General features: G+C 43.8%; 1 protein-coding gene across 3 annotated transcripts in view; it reads left to right on the forward strand.

Annotated features, from left to right (window-relative positions):
• The first annotated feature begins 3,097 nt into the window (after positions 1-3,097).
• Positions 3,098-16,155, forward strand: part of LOC308172316 (coiled-coil domain-containing protein 150-like) — a 17,490-nt gene continuing 4,432 nt past the window's right edge. For all 3 annotated transcript variants that reach the window (XR_013937854.1, XM_080547221.1, XM_080547222.1), the window contains exons 1-17: positions 3,098-3,522; positions 4,404-4,537; positions 10,225-10,864; positions 11,795-11,857; positions 12,297-12,564; positions 12,708-12,849; positions 12,968-13,033; positions 13,168-13,284; positions 13,600-13,729; positions 14,093-14,136; positions 14,233-14,325; positions 14,550-14,657; positions 14,785-14,909; positions 15,031-15,208; positions 15,395-15,463; positions 15,614-15,706; positions 15,921-16,004. Coding sequence is in view for 2 of the 3 variants with exons in the window: in XM_080547221.1 (XP_080403347.1) it covers positions 3,480-3,522; positions 4,404-4,537; positions 10,225-10,864; positions 11,795-11,857; positions 12,297-12,564; positions 12,708-12,849; positions 12,968-13,033; positions 13,168-13,284; positions 13,600-13,729; positions 14,093-14,136; positions 14,233-14,325; positions 14,550-14,657; positions 14,785-14,909; positions 15,031-15,208; positions 15,395-15,463; positions 15,614-15,706; positions 15,921-16,004 (2,397 nt within the window). In the remaining variant the exon portion in view is untranslated. The remainder of the gene's footprint in view (positions 3,523-4,403; positions 4,538-10,224; positions 10,865-11,794; positions 11,858-12,296; positions 12,565-12,707; positions 12,850-12,967; positions 13,034-13,167; positions 13,285-13,599; positions 13,730-14,092; positions 14,137-14,232; positions 14,326-14,549; positions 14,658-14,784; positions 14,910-15,030; positions 15,209-15,394; positions 15,464-15,613; positions 15,707-15,920; positions 16,005-16,155) is intronic.

Here is a 16,155-nt window from a genome sequence, read left to right on the forward strand (position 1 = left end):
GCCGAGGTCCATGATGGTCCAGTTTTACACGGCCATCATAGAGTCCATCCTCACCCACTCCATCATCACCTGGTTCCCTGCTGCAACGACCAAGGACAAGGCCAAGTTGCAGCGGGTGATACGTTCAGCAGAGAGGGTGATCGGCTGTCCCTTGCCCTCCCTCAACTCCCTGCATGACACCAGGGCTCTGAGGAGGGCAAGGAAGATCATGGCAGACCCCTTCCACCCCGGCCACGGCCTCCTCACCCTGCTTCCCTCTGGAAGAAGGTTGCGGCTGCCTAAGACATTAAAGGCCCGCCACAGGCTCAGTTTCTTCCCCTCAGCCGCCAGGCTGCTAAATGACTCTGGCTTCCCCCTCCCCCCCGCCTCCAAGTCTGCCCAGGACATAACATGCACTGGACCTTGAATAACTCTGCACTGCACTTTATATACAGCACTATTCATGCACTGTCTGTCCTGTGTTGTCCTGTTTTTGCCTGTCTTAACTATCCCCCGACCTTGTAATAGAACAAGCCCTCGTGCGAAGTATGAAAACAACCGGAGGACTGACACAGGGAAGGAGTATGTCTGAAACACAACGTTTGGTCTGGGTTCTTTCCAACCCTGCAACATCTGAAATCAACAATGCAATGAAAGAAGTGACAGGGGTAAACTATGAAACTAGTGAACAGCACAAGGACCTTTCTGCATCAAGACAGGCACGAGACAACGCTGACACTATCAAAATACTTCAATTGTTGGAGTCACAAAATCTGTTTGCCGGGTATGAACACCTTCAGCACCTAATCACTGGTTTCCAAATCCACAGTCAAACTGAACAAAGAAGAAGTTGTCCATATTGATCATCAAGTTACAGGTTGTTTGCAACAACATCTTATTCGCGCATGCCATGCTTGGCTGTGATACAACATCCAGACTCTTTGGGGTTGGGAAAGGGGTATCTCTGTGTCTGGTTAGCGAAAACGACTCATTCAGAGTACAGGCCAGCATTTTTCAAAAACAATCTGCTACCAAGGAAGAAATTGCTGCTGCAGGGGAAAGGGCAATGAACTAATATACCAATATACTAATACTAATCTACAAAGGTGCCGAAACGGATTCTCTCAATGACCTCAGGCTGAAAAGTTTCTATACTAAAGTGACGGACAGCAAAACGGCTATCCACCCTTGCAACTTGCCACCAACATGGTCGTCTGCCATGCTTCACCATCAGGTTCAGGAATGGATGGGAAACTCGCTACCACCAGAGGAATGGGGCTGGAGGATCCAAGACTCATGCCTCATTCCCATCCATTCCGACCAGGACCTTGCTCCTCAATACTTGTTGGAGCTTGTGCGCTGTAATTGCAAGTCAGGTTGTGGCACTATGCGCTGCAAATGCCGTTGTCAAGGACTTGATTGCTCTGTAGCCTGTTCAGAATGCAGAGGTGTATGCGCGAATATGTCGGCACAACATTTGGATGAGGACATGGAGTGAAGGTTACATGTAGGCCTACAGTAAAGGCATATTTCAAGCTTGGTCTAAAAACAGTTTTTAATAGGTTTATAGGTTTATATGGTTTATTTCTCATTTAAGGGTTTAATCTGTATATGATATGCAACATGGTTTTCATGGAAAAACATTAACATTTCTGTATGTTCAGAAATGTCAATGATAATACATGTGTTATAAACTAATTTGATTGACTTTGTTTGAATAAAATAAAATAAAACTATAAAATAAAATAAAATAAAATAAAACTATATAATTTTGGGTTAAGGGTACCCCCAAGGGGGTAATGGCCATTTTCTCAAAAATAGTTTTTTTCTCATACTCTGAGCCAGAAATCTCCACTTCAGTAGCACTTACATACACCAAACTTTCCAGTTGTATTCCTATCTACATTCCGAGGTCTGCTATAGAGGGGTTTGTTAATATATCATTTATAGCCTGATTTATGTAACATTTACTCCTAAAAACATGGCAAAATGTTATAGAGGACCTTGACTCTAATATGACAACAAGATGAAACAATAATTTTTAACCTGGCTTTATCCAATGTTCAGATTTCAGATTTTGAATGTTATGCAAATTAGCACATATTTCATTAGATAATGCCTAATTTGCATATTTAAACATACTATTTCAGAAAACTTGTAATACAAAAAATGTTAGTCTTAATGTAAGTGATTAACTGGTGAAGTTTCATGGTGATATCTATTAGTTGATTTTTTTATCCTATTAACTGGCTGTGTTGCGCCTGGCACAAAAACCCACATTTTCGACCCCTGAATTTACCTTGATCCAATAAATATTAAGACTAAGACTTTTAATATGTTATTTGGTTGTCCCTAGGGATCACAAAAAAACTTGAATGATTACTATTGCAATTTCCCCTGGGTTAAACCACAGATTGACTGGACTACATGGCCATTGCGATTCAGGCAGTATACCTTTAGTATCAATTCCCATAGGCTCTCCCTATAGGCCCTCCTGCTCAAACGGAGCCCTCTTCCTGTTCAAATGTTTTATTATTGATTTTTTCGTCTGATAGATTTATCTTTTCTTTCTCATGTTCTGTAATTCAAATGGCCCAGATAACGACTGTCTATTACAACTGCCATTCAAGCAGTTTAACAATGGATTGAAGTAACTGAAATAACACAAATCAATGATCACAGATGATCACAAATCAATAGCTTAGGAACTAATACATGATATCCATGGAAATACAAAAATACATGATTTGAAAATAAATGCAAATTTAATAACATATTTCCCCCTATGTTCATGATAACCAAGTGCAGGAGATATTATGCAGATAGTCCCACGAAAGCGATGAAAATGAGAAACACGGAACAGTACGTCTGAGGCCAAAGGAGCCAAGTATATCCAGCTGCAGGCATCAAATCCATCACCCGGAAATGTGATGTACCATTTGGTTGGAGCGCGTCGTCGTAAGCGCGTCGGTAAGTAACCGCGGTATGATGACGTATGGTCCATCACGTTTCCGGGTGATGGATTTGATGTCTGCAGCTGGATATACTTGAGTTAGTTCACAGCCATACGTGACACCATTTTGGATCCAATGTCAGGACTGCTTTGTCTGGACGTGTCGATGTTGTTCTGTCCAGTTCGGCTTTTAATTTGAGATATAAACACATTATATATATACACATAGACCTGGTCTCACTAGCTGGACATACTCATCCAGGTCATCTCGTCAACGTTAAACGCTTAGATACGAACAAGTAGTTCCGGTCGCAGCTAAGCTAGCAGCTAGCGTGTTTCAGGCCCAGTTGTTTTGGCTCAGCGGAACAACAGACAGACTGGTTCTTGCTGGTCTCGGAAAGTCTAACTATTAATTAAGATCTATCTATCTTAACTGTCTAACTACACCCCAGGTGTTGGTTTAACTATCTAACTACACCCCAGGTGTTGGGTGGATGACATAGCCACACATAGATCTGATTGATAACTGTTCTTGGTTATCTGACAAATGGACGTTAAAGACGACGACTTCTTCTCTGGGAACCAGACTGGTAAGAACCTCCTGATGTTACACAACTATGTTATCCCTTTTGTTGATGTAAAGCATAAAAGAGAGAGAGAGAGACAGGGAGAAATGAGAGAGAAAGTGAGAGAGAGAGGGAGAGAGAGAGGGAGAAATGAGAAATGAGAGAGAGGGGGGGAGAGGGGGAGAGAAAGTGAGAGAGAGAGGGAGGCAGAGAGAGAGAGGGAGAAATGAGAGAGAGAGAGAGAGAGAGAGAGAGAGAGGGAGGCAGAGAGAGAGAGAGAGAGACAGAGAGAGAGGGAGAAATGAGAGAGAGAGAGGGAGGCAGAGAGAGAGAGAGGGGGGGGGAGAGAGAGAGAGGGAGGCAGAGAGAGAGACACAGAGAGAGAGAGGGAGGCAGAGAGAGAGAGGATCACCCTGTGCATCCGTGCTGAGAAGGGTGCTGTTTGCTATAGAAATAAAGTTGTACTTACCACTGTAACGCTGAGCCATTTGAAAACCAAACACCCAGCAACACAGGCCAACTGACATGACTACATTTACACTTCCTGTTTAACAGTTATTTATTTTACATCCCAATCATAGATCTCTACAATTTTATTTATATCTGGAAAATAAATTATGCATAAACCTGTGAAGGGAGAAGAGTTGAACGTGTACATGGTATGTATGGGGGGTCGTATGTGCAGAAATTACATTAGTTTTTCCATTCAGTGATGATTTTCTTCATTTTGCGCTTCATGTTTTTCAACGCCTGGAATTTTGTATGGTCTTAACATTTAGGTTTTGGCAGCTATCTATCTATCTCCGTACATTTTCTATAGAAAATCTGTTGGTTATGGTGTTGATGCCCAGTGTGTTATGTATGGGTTAGGGGTATGCTCATATCTATGTTGTGTGTGTGGTCAGATGATGGCGGTGGCACCCCAGTTCAGGACGAACATGTTTCCGGGTCAGACGGGGCGGAGGAGATGGAGAGGACGGAGAAGCAGCATCATTCTGTTCTAATTAATTTAATTGAATTAAAGCAGCATCATTCTGAGGTGAGGGAACCAAGATGAACGAATCAATTACTGTTATCGCCTAATAGTCAATGTAAAGTAGGTTATGTTACCTGATAGTCAATGTAAAGTAGGTTATGTTACCTGATAGTCCATGTCAAGTAGGTTATGTTTAGGGATGTCCCGATCACATTTTTTCACTACCGATACCTGGGCTTCAGGTATCTGCGATACCGATACCGATCCGATATTAGTATTTATTGTTTTACTCCTGAATAATAACAAATACTTCCCCAGTATATAGTCCACAACAACAGTTGGCTATTAAAGACTGCCAGCCTTTATTCAAGCAACAAAAACAGTACTCTGCAGTACTCAGTGATAGGGCTGGGTATCACCACTGATTTCCCAAAACGATTCGATTCCGATTCACAGCTCCCGATTCGATTCGATTCCGATTCGATTTAGTTACAATATCAATTTTCCTTGAATATGAAGAGATTCTCAGAACTAATGCTATAAATGGTTCAAGGAACCCTATAACATGTAGCATTGTTAAACATATCAATGTTTACATTAAGAATTGACTCCAAAGCAGTTACATGAATGTACTTCTTATTGGAACATAAATGAACATCATTGACCAACATTTTGCTAAATCAGACACTACAAAAAGTTATTTTTAACGTGCTTTACTGCAGCCAGTGTAAATAAAGGGGCTACAAACATAGCCTATCTGTAAACAAGACATCACATATCCCTCAGGACTGTCTCAAATAGCTTATTTGCATAATATATATATATATATCTTTTATTCAGGAATAAACATAATTGGAAATTCAATGATTATTAAAATACTGTAGTATACAGCAGGGTTTCCGTTAACCGGTAATTACCGGTCTTTGTCCGGTAAAATTTGTTGAAGTCCGACAAATTTAAAACTCGTCGGTCATATTGTCTGGTGAAAATAATTCCCTCTAAGCACAATTTGAATACAATTCGCTAAAGTTCACATTCTGATTCCTTCTATTTTAAAAAAGACGAATATGTAGGCTATGTATTTCTTTTATTATTATATGATTTGACGCCGGCATGATGATGACTCCTAATGTGTAGGCTAGCGGCTGCCTAGATGCGAAACAGCGGCGGCAGGGTTGCCAGATGGGATTGACAATACAGCCTAACCAGTCTATTACCGCTAAACCCATTAGCCCATTCGGCGGTAACCCGGCCCATCTGGCAACCCTGCGCAGCGGGCCACCATACGCAAACGTTGCAGCTCAAAGTGCACCATAGCGAGCGATTAAATTAATGTAAACATGGCAAAACCAAGTAAGCTTAGCAATGACGAGAAGTAAGCTTAGCAATGAGGAGAACCGGTTGCGCGAACAATTGCAGAGTTCCTCCGGGACAACGCGTGCGTGTCCGACGCCCGGCTGGAGGAGCTGCTGGCTCGGGCGCTGGAGGTAGGTAACCAGTAACTACGGTGTGTCCGTGCTGGGGAACTCCAGCGAACCCAACTGGGATTTCATCTCCTCCCTGTTTTTCACCAGCACCGTGCTGACCACCACGGGTGAGTGCGTGTGTGCGTGTGTGCGTGTGTGTGTGTGGGTGTGGGTGTGGGTGTGTGTGTGTGTGTGTGTGTGTGTGTGTGTGTGTGCGTGCGTGTGTGCGTGTGTGTGTGTGTGTGTGTGTGAGAGACAGCGAGTGAGAGAGAGAGAGAGAAAAAACCTAATTAAAATGTCATCGTATCCCAACCTGCCTATCAATTGTTTATCAATAAACAGTTATGTTCTCCTCATTGTCATACTCCCGAGTCCGATTAAGTATGATTTGACAGGCAGCTAAACTAAATGCCTTCCCAACCAGCGAGACCTGGTTATAGAAATGACGTTGTTTTATTGATTTAAAAAAAAGGGCAAAACTGGAAAGAGAAAATAGAAAACTCACATTAATCCCAAACAATTTAACAAACTTCAGTTAACGTAATGTGGAGTCCGTTCATTGATCGATGCTGTCTGTTCAGTTCCCAGTGAGGCGCCCGTTCAGCGCTGGACATAATGGCATAGCGCGCATGCGAATCATGTTATATATTATATAGCTCGCATCTAATCGTATCGGATGAGAAATAGACATTAAATGGCATATATAGGCCGCTACACAACAGTAATCACCGCGACAAACAGCTATATTATATTTTAATATGATGACCGGAATAATTCACGTTTGTCCGGTAAATCGAAATCTACCCGGACACATGTCCGGTGGCAAATTTTTCTAACGGAAACCCTGGTATACAGTAACAATAAGTTAGTGGAAACACCACAAATCTACGGAACCACTTATTGAGGCATTACCCTGACGTGAAACATGGAAAAGAGGATCCGAAATAAGCCTCGCTGATAAAGTGGCAAGTGATTGTCATGTACGAGTCCATTGCTCTGGATGTCCAGCTGTCACACGTTATGGCAACTCTCTCTGCTGACTGGAGTGAAGTTGCGATGTCACGTTTCACCTGCGCGGACATGTCTGGGACTATCACTTCACTCAACTGTTTGCGTGTCGGTAACACGTAGCGTGGTTCTAGTACACTGACGACGCTGTAGTAATTTGTTGGGCACGCGGAGAATTTGATTGTAATTTGCAACCAAACGTCTTTATCAGCGAGGCTTCTTTCGGATCCGCTTTTCCATGTTTCACGTCAGGGTGATGCCTCAATAAATGGTTCCGTAGATTTGTGGTGTTTCCACTAAATGTAACCTCCACTGCGCACAGCTTGCATATGGCTTTGCTTTTGTCCTGCTCATCTCTATCGTCATAATTAGGGGTGTAACGGATCACGGATAATCCGTGATCCGTTCGGATCGCCCTCCACGGTTCGGAACGCATGTGTACCGCGGATCAATAGCAAAACCGTTTTTTTTTTTTTTTTTTTTTTTTTTTTTCTAACACCAGGGGAGCCACCCCTCCTAAATTTCGTTGTTTGGTACCTGTACTGTAGCAATGACAATAAAGACCATTCATTCATTCAAATGTAACCGGTAGAAAAACAATCATGTGCGCTTTATTCTCACTCTCTGCATGCGTACTGAGTTGACAACAACATTCATTCACTCATCTCTGTCCCACTTATATCACGTCATATCACCCGCTAAGCAGCCTGGGTGATTGTGTAAACACACAAAAAAAGTACTCTGTTACGTACTCACTCCACGTGAAGCTGGGAATCCACAGCAACAAGTATCATGGCGAGTGCTACGTTGGCGAACTGGAAAGGCCTCCCTCCCTCGTCATTGAAATCACATGTATGGGAGCACTTTGGCTTCCCTGTTACTTATAATAATGATGGAAGGAGGGAGGTCGATAAGAAAGTTACGGTGTGTACCCTCACGTTGCCATGATGGCAAGACGCTACCTGGCTGTGCCGGCTACTTCAGTTCCTAGCGAGAGGGTGTTCTCCACAGCAGGAGACATAGTGACTGACAGGTCTGCCCTCTCCCCAGACAATGTGGACATCCTCATCTTTTTGAAAATGAATATGAAGTTATAAGCTTGAGGCTGCTTTGCTTTATTTACTTTTTTTTCTTACCATGTTTAAAGGATTTCACTTTATTATTTAGGTAAAGTTAGGTTTCACTTGGCAACCAGATTGCAGCAGTGATGTTATATATATGTGTTGTTATATATATATGTTGTTATATATAGATGTTATATATATATATGTGATATATATATATCAGTTTTGACATCTTGAATGTTGTTTTTTTGTTTCACACATTAAAAGTGGTGTTTTTACAGAATTCAAGGAAAATGTTGTTTTTATAAAAAAAAAAAAATGTTTTGTGTTGATCCGAAAAATGATCCGATCCGTGACTCAAAATCCGTGACACGATCCGATCCGTGAGTTAGGTGATCCGTTACACCCCTAGTCATAATTTTTACATCCAAAATGCACCCAGACATCTGCCTTTAAGCCTGGTCGTTGTGTGAGATATGATAAATTCTTGTAGCGCGAGATCTGGCCACGAGATCTCGTTGCGGGTTGAAGCTGCAAGCAGAAAAAAAACTAAAAAAACACGAAAGATCGATCTCGGGATTTATGAATCGATAATCGCTCATTCAATGACGATCGATTCAGAATCGGGAAATCGATTTTTTGAACCCAGCCCTACTCAGTGACCAACTGGTTTAAAGTTAAAACTATTTAAACGGCAGCATTCAGCATTGTAGAAAAAAAAAGAGTTACTGTCTGATTTCTAGTTTTAGTGCCTTCATGTTTTTATTCTATTTATCTTCTCTTACAAATGGCAAATCAATTATAGCACCCTTTTAAAAGTGTAGCCTAGTGACGCTGCTGGTGAGACCAGAAACCAGTCGCAGAATCAAAGGGGTGTATGTAAAACAATATCTGGTTTTCGTTTTTTTCATAAAAGGCAACTTGAAGTACCACTCGATATAATATATAACAGTTTAACGATCACTAAATACTTATAATCTGTGGGTTGTATTCACTGTTGCCAGAGGCTACCCGGTAAGTGACACCTGGCTTGTAAACACACTTTCGTTTTTAGCAGTCACCATTCTTGAGCAAAACATTGATACAAACAAACATTCAAATACTCGTGTCGTCTTGAATTTTTTTCCGATTTCAATGTATGACGCATCATTTGAAAGCTTACCATCTGTAGTTTCAGACTATGTAAACAACCGAAAAATTACGTAAGCAAATGGTTTATGATTTCACCAGCTAGCACTCATTACACACAGGTAGCTACTAGCCAACTCTCATGCCCGTGACCACTGACTACTACTGTTGTCATCACGTGAGTGACACGCCGGATCGCGAGCCCCAGATCGCTGCCTATTTTTTTTCTGGTGCGATCTGCGATCCAGCATTCAGGACCAATATCGCGGCGATATCAATATCGGATCGGGACATCCCTAGTTATGGTACCTGATAGTCAATGTAAACTAGGTTATGTTTCTTGGATCTTAAAATTAAGAAGGAGAGTTGATCCAAGGCAAGTTTATTTGTCCAGCACATTTCATACAACAGGGGCAATTCAAAGTGGTTTACATACATTATTAAAAATACAGCAAGAGGAGCATAGTAAGAAAATAAAAATGACAATGAATAAAAGCAAATATAAGAAGTAAATAGATAAGACATTTAATAAGACAATAGTTAATGGCAAAAAATACTTTGATAGAAGTGTTTGTGTTTAATCACAACTGCTGCAAAACATGAAGGTTTTTAGCTTTAGATTTAAATACTTGAAGGGTTTGGTGCCTGTTTGGTTTCTTCAGGGAGTTTGTTGTTCCAGGAGCATGCGGCACTGCGGCAGCATCCAAAGCGACATTTAATTTTGTGACGATGTAATAATTAAGCAATGTCACACGAGAGGGAGTGTGTTATACTGAATATCAGCACGGCTGTGATTCGGTCGTTAACAGTAATAAGTGACGACAGATTACGATTTGTTTGTTTATTTAATCATTTATTTTGGCTCCGTCAACAAAAAATAGTTCCGCAACTGGACTGTTGTTGCCTAGTAACCTGAACACAAACATCTGCAGGCTAGCTAACTTTGATATTAACGGTCATTTCGGAGTGATACATAATAGTTAAAAAGTCCCAGTGCTGTTATACTGTATATCAGCACTCGTGGAATGCCTCTTGTCCAATCAAATGACTTGGTCGGAACTAACTGTTGTATAAAATCCCACAGGACGAGGGCAGTGAGGCGGAGGAAGCCGCCGCAGCAGCTCCCAACGCGGAGACCAACGGCGTCGCCAGCGGCTCAGAGAAAGAGGACGACAAGAGAGGGGCGGCGGACAACCAGTCTGAGGCGGAGGAGGCCGCCGCCCCCCCGGCACACAACACATCTGACTCAGAGCCAGAGGCCCTCAGGCCTGCAGACAGCCACCAGGAGGAGGAGTCACCGGCCAAGTGCAGGGGAGGGAGCACCTCAGACACGGAGGAGGGAGGAGGAGGAGCCCCCAAACAAACGGCCAGTAGCGACTCCGAGAACGAGGAGAACCGACGGCCCGCGTCCGGGAAACGCCGGAAGTCGATAGCAGACGACAGTGACTCTGACACAGAAGCAGCGCCGCCACCCCCCCCCAGACAGAAGACACAGGTGGAGTCTGACCGCGAAGAGGAAACGGAGAAACGTGAGGAGGAGCAGGAGAAGGAGGAGGGCCAAAGCTCCAAGTGGAAGGCGGTGATGCACTCAGACAGCGAGAACGAGGAGCAGGAGGAGGAGGCGCGAGGGGTGAAGGCTGCAGGCAGCGACCAGGAGCCAGAGGAGGAAAAGGACCGCACGCAACGTTTACTGGAGGACAGCGAGGATGAGGAGGATAAGCCAGGTACCATCTACCTTATAGAGGCGTGGAAGGGGATGGAATAGACCTATCTCTAAGCCACGCCCCCCCCCCACAATAGAAATTGTCCAATCATATCACAGCAAAAGTCACTACAGGCAGAAAACTCGGATGATATCTGATGGTGAAAAGCTTCTAGACTAAATGTGTGGTGGCCTGGGAAAACCCGTCGGATGTCGCTGGCGTTCGTTTGTGGCAAAGAGCAAAAATAGATGGTAATCGCGATTTTGATATTATGTGGTATTCTAGTACTTTGAACTCCATACTACATTATGGTGAATAAACATTTTAAGAAAACAAAAGAGAAAGTACTTATTTTTATGTTTTTGTGGTGGGTAGTTTGTCTGCATTACAAGCAGACAAACGAGACCGGACGATCTGCATAGGCTCCTCCCCCGACCCGGAGGAGAAAGGAGATGGGGGCAGCATTTCTCATCTTTCACTTTTTTGGACATGATACATTAAAATGCTCATAACTTATTAAAATAAAGGGCTATCTCAGTCATTCAACCAGTTATGAATAGCTGAGAACTTCTAATTTATGGAAATATAAAAAAATGGAAATGTCAAAATGCCACCATGTGAAGGGTTTTCCCAGGCCACCACACAAATATTCTTGTCATCTTAAAAAAAATATCTATTACTTACTTTTTGAACTCCCGCCATTGTAAGTCATTGAATGTCATTCAGTCACTGTCGGTCAGTCAGTCACTGTCAGTGAAGAATTTGAGCGAGCGTTGTTTGTTTGTCTGAGCTTTCAAAGGTTAGCGATAGGTTAGCGATAGGTCCATCGTTATCTGAAGTCTGTAGTGACTTTGGTGGTACTCTGAAGTTATATCCATCCATTTCTTTTTCACTGTTGTGGTCAAGTCACTTTCACATTCGGATAATAAACATTTCTCCTTTGATTTTTAGTGAAGAGGAAGAAAGCCGTCCTCTCAGACAGTGAAGACGAGGAGGTGAACGCAGACAAACCAGGTAAGATGGCAGCTCTGTCGTAAGCCAGCCATGGTGATGCTCTCTGAGATGATGATGCCAGGCTTTCCCACGGGTCCTTGAGATCCTTGAAAGTTTGTGAATTTGAGAAAAACAAATCAAGGTGTTAAAAGTTTTTGAAAAATAGACATGGGTCATTGAAAGTGCTTGAATTCACCCCCCCCCCCCTCTCTCTCTTTCTCTCTCTCTCTCTCTCTCTAAAAGATATATATAGGCTATATATATATATATATATATATATAAATGTTTTACTTAGCTCATCAACTAGTTCTGTCTCAAACTATGCCGTGTTGGGCCCTTGAATTTGAGGCAATTGAGTCTTGAAAGTCCTTGAAAGGTGCTTGAACCTGATGTTTCAGAAGGTGTGGGAACCCTGTCATGCTGTGATACTAAAGGATGACAATGCTTTCCTCTTCCTCAGCAGTGAAGAGGAGTCGTGCCGTGTCAGACGTGTCAGACTTTTCAGACGTGTCAGACGTGTCAGCCGTGTCAGACTCTGACCACGGCCTGACCACGGACTCTGACTCTGAGGCCCCGGACAAGAGCATGGCCGCCAAGCTGAGGGAGCTGGGATCAGACAGCGAGGACGAGGAGGACAAGCAGAAAGACGACGGAGAGAAGAAGGACGAGGAAACACTTTTCAGCAGCGATAGCGAATCAGGCGACGAGGAATCAGGCGACGAGGAACAGTAAGCTGCGTCCCACTGCCTTTCCTCTCTTGGCTTATTTATATATCATAGTCTTTGAATTTCTTTTAGGTATTGTTGTGTATTTAAAGATGCTTTTGTTGATCTGTAAAAGGTCAGGTAATTATTACGTCTCTCTTGCGTAGGAAAATGATTGCCGACATCTTCGGTGAATCTGGGGACGAGGAGGACAAGCAGAAAGACGACGGAGAGAAGAAGGACGAGGAAACACTTTTCGGCAGCGATAGCGAATCAGGCGACGAGGAATCAGGCGAGGAAGAGTTTACGGTGAGTGTGGCGTGTTTAATAAACACCTAATAGATCAGATTATGTAAAAAACTCAATTTTGACAAAAATTGAGATAGAACCTTATAATTCTAACGTCACGCTTTGTGTCTATGTGTAGGTAAACGGCCGTCTGACCCTGGGGGAGAATATAGCAGATATGGGCGGTCTGAAGCTGTCTTACTACGTGAGTGAAATTTGACTGTATGCAGTATTGTCCATTGCTCCAGTGAGGCCTTATAATTCTAACGTCACGAGTTAAGCAGTGCTTGATAAGCACACACAATGAACCCTCTCATCCTCCATTCTTCTCTTTCTCAGCTGAAGGAGCAGATGTCTCTTGAGACTGCTCGGTCTTCTGAGGCGGCCAGGTCCCATGGTGAACTACTTCAGAGGGTGGAGGAGATGGAGGGAGTGGTGGAAATGGAGAGAAGACAGGTAGGGCAGTCAGTGGTTCTCAAACCTCTCCTCGGGGACACCCCCAGCCGCTCCACATATTTGATCTGTTCCACCGCCATGCAGCACACCTGATTCAACTTAACTCATCATAATTGCTTTGTACTTGATGAGTTGAATCAGGTGTGCTGGCTGGCGGTGGAACAGATCAAATATGTGGAGCGGCTGGGGTCGTCCCCGAGGAGAGGTTTGAGAACCTACTGCTGTAGTGTGACTTAAAAAGAATGAAAGAAAGACACAAAAAATCGTACATTCGATAGCCACTAGGCTTTTAGGGTTTTCTGTCTTTCTTTCAAGGCCCAGATAGTGCAGTTGCACTGCCACACCCTGCGCTTGGATGGAGAGGTGGCCAGGCAGAGGCTGCAGGAGGAGGAGGTGCAACGCCACAGGCTGCAGGGCCAGTGTCTGCAGCTCCAAGAGCAGGCAGGTCAGGAACACTGTGTACTGGGAGATGAAGCTTTTTTCTCATGTGATATTCTGCTCCACAGTGCTCTCGTCAACTGATATGTTAATGTTACGGTAACATGTGGGAATACGGTACATGTGGGAAAACTAGGGTTAGGGTTAGGTGCTAGGGTGCTACGGTTAGGGTTAGGATTAGGGGTAGGGGTAGGGTTAGGGTTAGGATTAGGATTAGGGTTAGACATGCCAGCATGTACCAAGTCGACGTAGCACCTAACCCTAACCCTAGTTTTCCCACATGTACCGCTTTCCCACATGTACCGTAACATTAATACATAACATTTGAATTTCATGCACATGAATTCAACGATTGTCTCATTTCTTTTAGAGGCGAAAGACTCCCTGGTCTGCGAGTTGAGAGGTGAACTGAAAGTAAGTAGTCCCCTGAGAGTTTACTAATGGAGTTTGATTACCGTCGAGTGTGAACGGGTTTGTTTTTTACATGTGGGTTGATCTCTCTGTCTCCAGAGTGCACAGCTAGCTTTGCAGAAGCAGCAACAGGAGAACAACAAACTAGTCAGAGACAGTGGGGACCTGAGGACCGCAACTGACAAAGTGCAGGTCTGCAGCCCTGCCTTGATACAAAACTACACCTCAAAAGGCTGTTTTTAACAAGCCCATATATTCTTCAAAAGTGTTTATTAGTAAATGATTACAGTAGACCTATGTGTGACCCACTTACTCATTTACAGTATACAGTTCTCGGGGGTGCATACACACCAACACTACTCTCTTTTAATCTCCTTCTCGTGGTCACTCCATCTCTATCCCCGTCTCGTGTTTAGGTCTTGAATGGTCAGTTGGAGAGCCAGTGTTCTGAGTTGAGTGCCGCCCTGCAGTCTCTCACTGTGGAAAGTGCCAAGCTACAGACAGAGCACCAGGCCAGCATTAAAGTACAGCCTCTACACACGCCCACACGCACACACGCGCACACACGCGCGCACACACACACACACACACACACACACACACACACACACACACACACACTCCTGATCTTGTGCCCCGTGTCTTTCTCAGACAGAGCGGAGTCTTGTGTTCAAGCAGCTGCAAGAGCAGGACCTACTGCTGGAAGCGGCGCGACGCAACATCCAGACGGAACTGCAGGGGGCGCTAGTGGATAAAGTTAAACTGCAGAGAGAGCTGTAGGTACCTTATGACATAAGGCACACAACAGCTGATGCTTCTCTAAGTTCATAGGATCTCTATGCCAATGCTCGTAAAAAATCTATCTATAATAGACCCCCCCCCCTCTCCATTTCATAGGGAGACTCTAAAGGCTGACCACGCCCAGCTTTCGAAGAGTTCCACGGTTGCCAAGGAGACCGCCGTCACTCAGTGTGAGCTGTTGGAGTGTACTGTTGAGAGGCTGCGGGGGGAACTCAACACAGTCGTGACAGAAGAGGCGACCACGAGGAAAGACAGGGACAGTTTAAAGGCGGAGGTAGATGGTGTCATAATATGACAATGACAATGATGTCACACATTACAAAGACATCATATCAAATATTATTTTCTCGCAAAAACAAACGGTTTACAATATCATCTAGCAGCAACACTGTGTCTGTGGACGTATGTTATTCAAAAGTGCTTACACGTTATGTACTATGTCTTCCTGTTTGGCTCACAGATGTGCATTGTCGTCACCAAGCTAGAGAGTGAGAGGAGTGCACTCGAGAGGCAACTCACTCAGGCCAAGGTACTGACTGTCAAATCTCTCAGACTGATCTTAGAGCTGTGAAATAGGCCCATTCAGCATTTACTTACAGCATTTTCGAGTGTCAACATGATCTGATCAGATTCTACAACAAACTTCTGCTTAATCTTTTGCCTGGTGTTTGACGGACAGCTCGGGGCAGGGACTCTCAGCGCCACCTTGCAGAAACAGGGGGAGGAGAACAGGAGTCTCATGGGCAGGTTGGCTGCTACGGAGCACCAGCAGGTGAGAGATCGGTGTATTAGCATCAAATAACTCCCTGCAATCTATATTGAATATCCCATCAAATAACTCCCTGCATCTATATTGAATATCCCATCAAATAACTCCCTGCAATCTATATTGAATATCCCATCTCCTCACTCAACCCTCCTTGTTTGTTTCCCCATCCTTTCCCTTTCCCCCTCCATCTTCATTTGTGGTCCATCATTTTACCCAGCATGCACAGCAGCAGGTAGAGCAGACACTGAAGGAGCTGACAGACAGTAATAACAAACTGGCATATGAGAAAGGAACGCTACAGGTAAGGGTTCTGTATACCGTACACTTACACACACATCGGCCACACACTTAGATAGTCGGTCTGATCAACAGCCTGTTGGTCTGCGTGTGATGGTAAGAGTTTGCGTCCCTATGTGTTTGTTATCTACATAGCTCTTGACTGCATGTAGCCC

The sequence above is a fragment of the Nansenia antarctica genome, assembly GCF_963989245.1.
Source record: "Nansenia antarctica genome assembly, chromosome: 17".
NCBI lineage: Eukaryota > Metazoa > Chordata > Actinopteri > Argentiniformes > Microstomatidae > Nansenia > Nansenia antarctica.